Below are 11,961 nucleotides of genomic sequence, written 5' to 3'. Positions count from 1 at the left end.
TTCATTTCTGCCCATCTGGTGGGGTTTCCCCAGCCACTCTGTGTGGCTTACAGCATAAAATCATATTGAAACATCAAACATTAAAAACTTCTCTAAACAGGACTGCCTTCAGATGTCTTCTAAAAGTCCAATAGTTGTTTATTCTTTGACATCTGATGGGAGGGCATTCCACAGAGCGGGTGCCACTACCAAGAAGGCCCTCAGCCTGGTTCCCTGTAACTTCACTTCTCACAGGGAGGGAACCACCAGAAGACCCTCAGCGCTGGACTTCAGTGTCCGGGCAGAACAATGGGGGTAGAGACACTCCTTCAGGTACACTGAGCCAAGGCCATTTAGGGCTTTGAAGGTCAGCACCAACACTTTGAATTGTGCTCGGAAGCATACTGGGAGCCAGTGAAGATCCTTTAGGACCGGTGTTATATGGTCCCGGCAGCCACTCCCAGTCATAGCTGTCAACGTTTCCCTTTTTTTAAGGGAAATTCCCTTATTCCGAATAGGATTCCTCGCAAGACAAGGGGAAAGTTGACAGCCATGCTCCCAGTCACCAGTATAGCTGAAACTTGCTGTTTAAAGACATTTTGGCCTTAATCACCCCACTCAGTTTCTTCCTTCTTTGAGGGTGCCAGACATGGCTGATCCGATCCACTTCCTCCATGTCCTGCAAAGAAAGAACTCTCATCCCATCTCCAACCCTATTGTTACCCCAATAAACACATTATCATGTGAATAAAGATCCTCTTCCTTGAGTTCACCTTTCCATCCCACACAAATGGTCCCAAACTCCAACCCAGTGACCCTGAGAACTATAGACCAGGGGTTGGCAACCTGGGGCCCATGGGCCACAAGCGGCCCACAGGGGTTGTTTAAATGGCCCACAAGCTGCCCCCAAACCGAGTCGCCCGCTTGGCGAGTTCCTGCGCACTGCGCTAAACCGGCACAGCGCGGCTTCTGTGGCACCGGAAATCACGTCTGTGCAGAGAGCCCACAAAGCGATCTCCGTGGGAGTGAACCAGCCCAGGCGAGGTAAACCTTGCTATAGACCCCTGCTATAGACCCATTAGCTTATTACCAATAATGGGAGAAAAGTATGTCCACTACCTCTGCAATAGACTGACTGCCTTTCTGAATGTGAATAGCATCCTTACTGAGGCACAAGCTGCATTTAGAGAGAACTACTCAACTTCTGATCACTGTTTAGTTCTATTCCACCTTGCCAAGATATATTCAAAACCTCTACAAGGCAAACTGCATGTAGCTTTTATGGAACTAAAATCAGTCTTTGATTTCATCTCCAGAGCCAAGTTACAGGGAAAGTTGGACCAGGTTCTGGTTGACAAAATACTTTTCTGCCTCATCAAGGCCCTTGTTAGTCAGATGCGATACCCAGGGACAGCTTTTGAGTGAAATATCAGTGTCTTGAGGAGTCAGACAGGGCTGTATCCTTGCACCCTCCTTCTTTAGCATATTTTTAAAGGACCTTGAGGGTGCCCTAATGAACCCACTTGGCCACCTGCCCAGACTTGGGGTCAGGAGGACTCCATTGTATGCTAACGACACAGCCATTCTCTCATGTTCCAGACCAGGTCTACATTACCAAGTTGAGGAGGTTTATGTCTTATGGCGTACAGAATTATCTAAAAATTAACTTTGGGGTATCTAAAATCTTGGTTTTTGAGAAGACATTTCCCCAGTGCAAATAGTCACAAGATGGGCATGCCCTCGATTAGATTAGAAGCTTCCAATACCTGGGGCTGACATTCCATCACACAACGACATGGACCCACCCATAGAACTGCAGTCCTCCGGAAAGCACAGGTTGTCAGTCAGCTACTGTGCTATTTCTTTACTAAAGGAGGTCAGTACATTCCACCTGCCATCAAAGTATTCAATGCCAAAACGGCTGCCCAATGTGTATTTATGGTATGAAAAAGTTAAGGTACACAGGAGTCCTGAACCATGTAATAAGGAAGTCCCTATATGTGGTATGGGATAAATATTAAAATCTGTTAGAACAAAAAACGTCATGGTGGTTATCGTCACTAGAAGCAATTACCATGAAAAAATTGAATATGAAAAAAGACTGGGCAACATATAAATAATTGCTTAGAGAGGAAGAAAATCAGCTAAAATTGAAAAAAATATATGATGACATACAAGAGACCTATTAACAGATTGGTTACAATACCACCAGCTGAACAATGTTTTTAAAATGGATAAAAGAAAGGGTTTCACTACTGAATTATCGAGTTTTGAGAGGGAATTGTTACAAAATAAGGTGAAACTTCTTTCGAAAATGTATAAATTGTTGTTGGTGTGGTTTGTTAAAGATGAAGAAGTCAAATTTGTAATGATTCAAAGGGCAAGAGATTTTGCATATAATACTGTATACAGTTGGCAGCATGGGGAAAATTATGGAAAGAAGACTTAAAATTTACAGCGTGTTACATGCTGAAAGAAAATTATATGAAGATGATGTACCGTTGGTATTTAACACCCAGTAAGTTAGCAAAAATTTATAGAACTAACGCAAATGTATGCTGGAAATGTAAGGGAAAAGAGGACACCTTTTATCATATGTGGTGGAATTGTAAATAAAGAATTATGGGAAATGATACTATCACTGCTGCCCCCCCCTGGACACGTGCCGCTAACACACCCACCCACCGTGCCGGGGCCCACACACCCCGGGACGCGCGCCAGCCATGATATACAATGAACTAAAAAAAATGTTTAAAATAACATTTGTTAAAAGACCAGAAGCCTTTTCGTTAGGAATTTTAGGTGCAGACATACCGAAGGATTTGAGAAGACTATTCATGTACGCGACAACAGCTGCAAGGATGCTGCTTGCCCAGTGATGGAAAGCGGAGAAGACGCAGACAAAAGCCGACTGGCAGATGAAACTACTAGAGTAGGCAGAGATGGCAAGGCTGACAGGGAAGATGAGAAATCATGAGGATCAAAACTTCAATAGGGAATGGGACAAATACAGATTGTACTTAAAAGAACACTGGTGGGAGAATGGGGGCGGGGGGAGCACACCGCCCCTGGCACCATCGGGGAGGGGGGTACCAACCTACATTGCACTTTGTAGAATAAGGTCCATTGCACTTTGTCCAAAGCAGCTCACAAGCCAAGAGTTTCCAGGGAGCAACAACACAGAACATTGGGAGAAAAAGCAGTAGATCAATAAGTGTTGTTGTTGTTGTTTAGTCGTTTAGTCGTGTCCGACTCTTCGTGACCCCATGGACTAGAGCACGCCAGGCACTTCTGTCTTCTGCTGCCTCCTGCAGTTTGGTCAGACTCATGCTGGCAGCTTCGAGAACACTATCCATCTCGTCCTTTGTCGTCCCCTTCTGCTTGTGCCCTCCATCTTTCCCAACATCAGGGTCTTTTCCAGGGAATCTTCTCTTCTCATGAGGTGGCCAAAGTATTGGAGCCTCAGCTTCAGGATCTGTCCTTCCAGTCAGCACTCAGGGCTGATTTCCTTAAGAATGGAGAGGTTTGTTCTTCTTGCAGTCCATGGGACTCTCAAGAGTCTTCTCCAGCACCATAATTCAAAAGCATAAATTCTTCAGCAATCAGCCTTCTTTATGGTCCAGCTCTCACTTCCATACATCACTACTGGGAAGACCATAGCTTTTACTATACGGACCTTTGTTGGCAAGGTAATGTCTCTACTTTTTAAGGTGCTGTCTAGGTTTGGCATTGCTTTTCTCCCAAGAAGCAGGCGTCTTTTAATTTTGTGGGTGCTGTCACCATCTGTAGTGATCATGGAGCCCAAGAAAGTAAAATCTTTCACTGCCTCCATTTCTTCCCCTTCTATTTGCCAGGAGGTGATGGGACCAGTGGCCATGATCTTCGTTTTTTTGATGTTGAGCTTCAGACCATATTTTGCGCTCTCCTCTTTCACCCTCAATAAAAGGTTCTTTAATTCCTCCTCACTTTCTGCCATCAAGGTTGTGTCATCTGCATATCTGAGGTTGTTGATATTTCTTCCGGCAATCTTAATTCCGGCTAGGGATTCATCCAGCCCAGCCTTTCACATGATGAATTCTGCATATAAGTTAAATAAGCAGGGAGACAATATACAGCCTTGTCGTACTCCTTTCCCAATTTTGAACCAATCAGTTGTTCCACATCCAGTTCTAACTGTAGCTTCTTGTCCCACATAGAGATTTCTCAGGAGACAGATGAGGTGATCAGGCACTCCTATTTCTTTAAGAACTTGCCATAGTTTGCTGTGGTCGACACACTCAAAGGCTTTTGCATAGTCAATGAAGCAGAAGTAGATGTCTTTCTGGAACTCTCTAGCTTTCTCCATAATCTAGCGCATGTTTGCAATTTGGTCTCTGGTTCCTCTGCCTCTTCTAAATCCAGCTTGCACTTCTGGGAGTTCTCGGTCCACATACTGCTTGAGCCTTCCTTGTAGAATTTTAAGCATAACCTTGCTAGCATGTGAAATGAATGCAATTCTGCGGTAGTTGGAGCATTCTTTGGCACTGCCCTTCTTTGGGATTGGGATGTAAAATGATCTTCTCCAATCCTCTGGCCATTGCTGAGTTTTCCAAACTTGCTGGCATATTGAGTGTAGCACCTTAACAGCATCATCTTTTAAAATTTTAAATAGTTCAGCTGGAATACCATCACTTCCACTGACCTTGTTATTAGCAGTGCTTTCTAGGGCACATTTGACTTCACTCTCCAGGATGTCTGGCTCAAGGTCAGCGACCACACTACCTGGGGTGTACGAGCCATCCATATCTTTCTGGTATAATTCCTCTGTGTATTCTTGCCACCTCTTCTTGATGCCTTCTGCTTCTGTTTGGTCCTTACCACTTTTGTCCTTTATTATGGTAATCTTTGTATGAAATGTTCCTTTCATTTCTCCGATTTTCTTGAACAGATGTCTGGTTCTTCCCATTCTGTTGTTTTCCTCTATTTCTTTGCATTGCTCGTTTAAGAAGGCCTTCTTGTCTCTCCTTGCTATTTTTTGGAAATCGGCATTCAATTTCCTGTATCTTTCACTATCTCCCTCACATTTTGCTTGCCTTCTCTCCCCCGCTATATGTAAGGCCTTGTTGGACAGCCACTTTGCTTTCTTGCATTTCCTTTTCATTGGGATGGTTTTCATTGCTGCCTCCTGTATAATGTTGCGAGCCTCCATCCATAGTTCTTCAGGCACTCTGTCCACCAAATCTAAATCCTTAAACCTGTTCCTCACTTCCACTGTGTATTCATAAGGGATTTGATTTAATTGTATCTTACCGGCCCAGTGGTTTTTCCTACTTTCTTCAGTTTAAGCTTGAATTTTGCTATAAGAAGCTGATGATCTGAGCCACAGTCAGCTCCAGGTCTTGTTTTTGCTGACTGTATAGAGCTTCTTCATCTTTGGCTGCAGAGAATATAATCAATCTGATTTCGATGCTGCCCATCTGGTGATGTCCATGTGTAGAGTCGTCTCTTGTGTTGTTGGAAAAGCGTGTTTGTGATGGCCAGCTTGTTCTCTTGACAGAACTCTATTAGCCTTTGCCCTGCTTTGTTTTGATCTCCAAGGCCAAACTTGCCAGTTGTTCCTTTTATCTCTTGATTCCCTACTTTAGCATTCCAATCCCCTATAATGAGAAGAACATCCTTCTTTGGTGTCACTTCTATAAGGTGTTGTAAGTCTTCATAGAATTGGTCAATTTCAGTTTCTTCAGCACCAGTAGGTGCATAAATTTGGATTACTGTGATCTTAAAAGGTCTGCCTTGGACTCATATCGAGATCATTCTATCATTTTTGAGATTGCATCCCAGTACACCTTTCACCACTCTTTTGTTGACTATGAGGGCCACTCCATTTCTTTTACGGGTTTTTATAGATCAATAAGTACATATCCATAAATTATCCACTGATCCAGAGCCAAATGAAGTTTGGTTTGATTCTGCTCTCATCTGAGAGCCAGAAACAGCAATTGTTCTTTGAGAGGAGTGGCGTCCTTAGATGAATGATGCTCTTTGTTGCTGTTGTGACCCCTATCTCGCCAAGTTATATAAACAGGTGGCTTTAAAAGGTGTAAGATTTATGGTAGCTGGTGCCCGTCACTTCACTAGGTATCCAGATTAACACGGTCACACTGGGGGGATGCCTACAATGGGTGCAGAGTGTGGTAGGGCTTGTTATGACTCAAACTGGCCATAACTTCAGTTACTCTTCAGTTCCACTAACAGACATCTTTGTTTTCCTGGCACCTTCAGTTCAGGCCAACTGCCCATGACTCTGCTCTGCCTTTTGCATCATAACATTCTCTGGCCAGTTAGAATCTTGCTGGTTACTGTGGTGACAGCAGTAAACAGGTTCATATGATCCCAGATCCATGGGTTCACCCTAAGGGATGCTGACTAGAATTGACACTGAGCATGGGTGAGGAACACTGGGGAAAAATTCACCCTCATGTTTACCTGGGGGGGGGGGGACATAGCAGAGCATCACGAAAGACAGAATGTGTTATGGCAACATCAGCAGGGTGGCGCTATTTCTCCATGGAAGAAAGAGGGAGGGAGATAGGACGGGGAACAGATTCCTCCCCAGTGGGATCATAAGCAACCAGATACTAGGGGATAATAGAATAGCAGGAAGACCTCAAGGCAGCAAAAGAAGGCCATTCATCAGCATTTTACACAACCCTTTTCAAAGATCCAGTAGTTTAGAACCTCCAGCAACAGGAGTTGGGGAAAAGTCAAACAAGGTGGGCATTATTGAGCACAGCATGCATTCATGCGGGGTTAAGGCCCAAAGGAAGGAGGGATGGAGAGCAGCAACTGAAGAGTAGAGAGGGAACTGGAGAAAAGGGTCTCTAAAATACCTAACAATTAGAAGTGGTAAAGAGGCTGACCTAACAATAAGAAAACCACTTTGCTAAGGAAGTGCTGATTCTTGCGAAGGCTGATCAGGAACTGAAGGGATCTTTACACTCCTGCTCACTTTGTTTGCATTGCAGATCAGGCTCCGAACAGCAGGCGGACCGAAGGGGGCAACAGCCAGCCTCAGAGCACCCAAGTGACTACCAGCTCCACGGTGGGAGAATGTCAACACAGCATCTCCCACTCATCAGCACCATGTGAGAACTGTGGTTGGTTGCAGGCTCAAGGATCAGCTCTGCCCTTTCAACCAAACCAAGGCAGCACCACCACCCAGGGATACCTTCATGGTGAAATACCTCTCTTGCAGGGTGTACAGAATGATCCGCAGCAGATGTTCACCCCAATAGCTCTCCGTCCTTCTCTCCATGGGTGGGGCACAACTGGACATCTCTCAGTGCCTTTGTTTGCACCACTGCAAACGCAGCACAGGGACTTTGCAACAGCCAGACCTATGAATCAATTATATAGACAACCTCACCTCCAGCTGGTTCAGGTGCAGCCTCCTGGTCTTGGACCCATTCGCCCAACCACGTTCCAGGACGGGATGGGCCTCTACCACCATGGAACATTAGCTCCCATCCCACTGGAGCAGAGGAACCCGATCGTCCGGATTGGTAGCGCTGTCCCTATGCCACCAGCTGCGAACAATGAAATGCTCCTGGTCCTCCAGCAGGTGGAACCTCAGCCCACCCTGGAACCTGCCCCAGCCACTGGGTACTTTCCAGCCTCACAAGGTTTGTGCTCATCTTTGTAAAGGAATCATTTGCTTTCTAATGGGTGTCTGGGACCCTCTAACTCATCAGGCAATTAACCTAGCCTCAGTAGGTACCATTTCCTAGTACCATTTCCACATGGCCCTGCAATGTGGGTGGTAAAGGGACCCCTGACCATTAGGTCCAGTCGCAGATTGCTGGGGTTGCTGTACTCATCTCGCTTTATTGGCCGAGGGAGCCAGCGTACAGCTTCCGGGTCATGTGGCCAGCATGACTAAGCTACTTCTGGCAAACCAGAGCAGCGCACGGAAATGCCGTTTACCTTCCCACCGGAGTGGTACCTATTTATCTACTTGCACTTTGACGTGCTTTCGAACTGCTAGGTTGGCAGGAGCTGGGACTGAGCAACGGGAGCTCACCCCGTCGTGGGGATTCGAACCGCCAACCTTCTGATCGGCAAGCCCTAGGCTCTGTGGTTTAATCCACGGCGCCACCTGCATCCACAATGTGGGTGAGCGTTGGGTATATTCTTATGGAACGAAGTAAGTTCCAATATCCAAAAGCTGTTATGCTAATCTACAGTGCAACCACATTTGGAATACTGTACAGTGCACAATTCCGGCAAGATTATGATAGCAAGGGACAACCTCTTATCTCAGCAGAGAGACAAGTTTGTTTAGAAAAATAATCCAATTTCATAGCTGAAGTTATTCATGGCTACTGGCCTCAACAGCCATATTCTACCTTTCCTATTCTCAGTTGCTGAGAATCACAAGTAGGGAAGACACTGTTGCACGCAGGTTCTCCTTGTAGCATCTGTTTGGCCACTCTGAGAACAGGATGTTGGACGAGATGGGCCTTTAGCCAGGACTCTTCTCATAGGCTTATGTTCTTAATCCAAAAGAGGGTGTCATGTGAGCATACCACACACCATATACTACCACCCATAATCCTCTGGGACAATGTTGGATTCAGGGTACTTTACACTATTCAGTTTCCCCGCTTTCACTTCATCACTGAACACTGAAATTTGAGGTATATAAAAATGGACCCCAGTTTATATCACTGATAACACATTGAGCCCAGTAGTGCAACTAGGCCACTTTAGCCCCTGAACCCACCTTCAGGCAGCCAGCCTGCCCACCTTTAGACAGTTGTGTGCATTATCTAGTTGGAAAGTCTATGGCTGCTGAGCCTCCCTAGGACAGAGAACAAGGCCTTCACTTACCTTCCTCTGGACAGAAGAAAGAGTAAATTAAATAATTAATGGTCTTCCTTGGCTGTAGAATCACTGATCCCTCCTGATTAATTTCTTTCAGTGGTACAAGTCCCACATGGACTTCAGGGGACAGGAGCAGTCAGTGCCCAAGTGACAGATGTCCTAGGTGCATCTATCGCACAAGAAAAACTGGAAGAAACCCAGCTCAACAATGCTGCGCTGAATGGTAAGTGTGGGAACATACAGTGACTGAGACCATGTGCTTTCCAAGTGTACTTTCCAGGCTAGATGTCATGGCCTAATCTAGCACTTCTGATAGGTCAGCTAAGAATCTACACATGATAAACATGGATCCAGATCCATATGCCACTTTTTAACTTTATTTAATATGGAGATGCTCTAACACATAGTCATGGGAGTCTTGGACTTCCTCAAGCTTGTCTCAGCCAACCGGAGTAGATTCTTTGTCTTCAAACAGTCAGTGCTATGCTTTTCATTTGTTTTCTTTCAGTGGTGGAACATCCGCCGCCACCTCCCCAACCAGCCGATGAAGAAAGTCTCCTCCGAGACGAGTTCCAGCTGCCAGAGGACCTCCTCTCCAAGTATCCCGAGATAGAGACCCTGATTGCTTCACTGGAGCCGCTTATTCCAGAAGGCCTCTTTCCACCTCTTGCTTCCAGTGAGACAACCAAAGGCAGTGAAGGAATGCTGGCGGAGGCCTGCCTTCCAGAGGAAGCCCTGGGGAGCCACCAGTCATTAACACCAGTGTCCACAAGGTCTTTCAGAGTAGAGGCAAAGTCAATCGCGGATGCCCCTGAGCCATGCAAAGAGGTGCCAAAAGTCCTGCACCCACATTCCTTTGTGAAAGATCTAAACATCAAGGGCACAGAGGTGACCATACTCAGAAAGGGCTCAGCAACACAGGGACAGGCATCACTTCCTTCAACAGATGAGCAGGATACAAAACTGAATAAGCCCTCGGGCAATCCACTGATCCAGCGCCCAGTTTACATCTTAAAAGATATCGGGTTTCCATTTCCACCAGATCCTCTGAGACCCAAATCCTTGAAGAAAACCCAGAAGTCAAAATGTGACGCCACCCAAAGCAAAGGCAAACATGAGGGGAATGGGAAAATTGAAGGCAAACCCATCAGCATGACAGGGAGAAGAAAGTGGGGTGTTGCTGAGTCCCAGACGTTAATCAAGCTCCCCAGAATCACTCTAGAACCTATCCCAGAGGGCTCTAGAAAATGCCAGCCCACCCATGAAAAGTCCATGAAGCCAAAGGCATTACCAGAGATTAAGGGGAAAAGGAAAGGCATTTCGACAAAGGCAGAAGTTTCACCCAAGTTTCCCAAGTGTATTCTGAGCATAGAGGGAACAAGCATAACGGGCTCTAAGGAAAGTCATCCTAGTCAGGAGAAAAAATGTAAGGAAAAGAGAAAGCTTCCATTTCAAGAGGAGGGAAGTTTAAAAAACGAAGAGGACAATCTGGATAGAGGAAACTCCAAACACTGCCAGGCAGGATTGGAGAAAAATGAGATGGGACCTGAAACCAAAGAGAAGGCCACAGTGAAAGGGAGCACACCAGGCATTAAAGGGAAAAAGATCAAATTGGAAGAGCGCCCCTTGGTGCCAATCCCAAGGACCAATCTGGCTTGGCACATGATGGAGTCTGTGCAAGTCTTCCATCCCCTTGGGAAGAAGAAGAGTACATCCATGGCGGCCAGAAATCTCCCTCCACTAACTGCCACCAGCAGTAGCTCTGGGAATTCACAGGCTCCACAGGAGGTACCTCTCCTGAAGTCCCTGCATAAGCCAGTGCCCACTACCCAGCCCCCCTCCCTGCCAAGGCCAGCACCCCACTTGGCGCGGAGGCTGGCACCCTTCTCCGTGCCTAGGCAGCAATCTTCTTCTTCTTCTTCTTCCCAGAGATTGCCCACCCATTGTGAACATCCATTGCCAAAACCGTTGCCAAAGCCACCAGCTACATATGAAAGATGGCCACCCACCTCACAGCTTTCCCACACCAGCTGGTTAAGACCACATCCCACCAATGTTGGAAGGCTGCCCACCCGACCTCACCCACCAGCTGTGCCACGTCAAAGCTCCAGGTTCCTAAGCAACATCCGACCATCTGTAACAAGAGCTCAGCCCTTGCAACCACCAGCCTCTCCGCCATACCGAGGGGATACTTTTATTCCCTGGAGGACACCTCCAGATGACCTTGAGGAATCCTTGCCGATAACCGAAGAACAACGGCCCATCCGAGAGGCAATGAAAAGGCAAGCACAGAGAGAGAGGGAGGAGGCATCACACTGGACTTCCATAGGGAGGGTGAAATATTTTGTGGAGCGGGAGAAAGAAATGAACATTTCAAATCACTATGGGTACCCATGGCGTCACTGAGGGGTCTAGAGGTTCCCTCCATTGAATAAGGCAAGTCAGAGACTATTGATGAAAGCAGTGTTTACTTTTTGCCCCAACATATGTTTTTTAGGAATAAGTGTAAGGTTATTCTAGAGCAACCTCATTGCATCCACAGTGTGAGTTTACTATAGTTTGTATTGCTCTAATTTAATTTAATTAGATTAAATTAAGTTACTCTATTTAAACATAAAAATGTTTACAGTGCAACTTGCCAGTTGCTTTAACTTGAAAAATGTAATTATATTTTGTTTATCTAGCAAAGAATTTATATATGAAAATAAAAATAGAAATATATAAAGAATAAGGCAATATTATAAATCAAGTAAAAAAGGTGCTCATCTAGCAGCTGGGTCATTTATAATGAACAGACATATATAAAGAATAAGCTACATAGCTATCAAATCAGGAAAGGGAAGAAACTGGGATGAATATGAAGGTATCGGGGGTGTTCATCATTGTTAGTGTGCTCTACATACTAAATTATGGCTGTTCTCATTTTTTAAAAAGCATTCATCCTGAGTAGCAAAGATCCCACCCTTCGAAGTCAATATCCAGGGAGCTTTCCAGTGTTAAAAGCGAGAGAGGGAAAATCAGAGTAGCCCTTTGTACACTTCATAAATACTCAATTTGGGCTTCGGAGCACAGTGACTGTTTCTATGTGAGTCTTCTAAAGGATCTCCCCAGGATCTCTCT

The 11,961-nt window shown here is 45.6% G+C and overlaps 1 protein-coding gene across 1 annotated transcript; it reads left to right on the top strand.

The window, feature by feature from the left end:
* Nucleotides 1–6,291: 6,291 nt before the first annotated feature.
* On the top strand, nucleotides 6,292–11,513 carry LOC128405034 (uncharacterized). The gene is made up of 3 exons (XM_053371205.1): nucleotides 6,292–7,640; nucleotides 8,939–9,064; nucleotides 9,350–11,513. Exons 1-3 carry the CDS (start codon nucleotides 7,238–7,240, stop codon nucleotides 11,245–11,247), a joined length of 2,427 nt encoding a protein of 808 aa, XP_053227180.1. The 5' UTR covers nucleotides 6,292–7,237; the 3' UTR covers nucleotides 11,248–11,513.
* The last annotated feature ends 448 nt before the right edge of the window (nucleotides 11,514–11,961 follow it).

The sequence above is a fragment of the Podarcis raffonei genome, chromosome 17 (genome assembly GCF_027172205.1).
Source record: "Podarcis raffonei isolate rPodRaf1 chromosome 17, rPodRaf1.pri, whole genome shotgun sequence".
Lineage (NCBI taxonomy): Eukaryota > Metazoa > Chordata > Lepidosauria > Squamata > Lacertidae > Podarcis > Podarcis raffonei.
Note: the sequence above shows the minus strand (reverse complement) of the source record. Positions and strands in the feature narration are given on the sequence as shown.

Excerpts from the sequence above, each read along its gene's own strand:
- LOC128405034 (XM_053371205.1), top strand. The coding sequence starts at position 7,238 with ATGTTCACCCCAATAGCTCTCCGTCCTTCTCTCCATGGGTGGGGCACA. Across the intron at positions 7,641-8,938 it reads GTACTTTCCAGCCTCACAAG|TGGTACAAGTCCCACATGGA; the intron begins GTTTGTGCTCAT and ends AATTTCTTTCAG. Across the intron at positions 9,065-9,349 it reads CAACAATGCTGCGCTGAATG|TGGTGGAACATCCGCCGCCA; the intron begins GTAAGTGTGGGA and ends GTTTTCTTTCAG.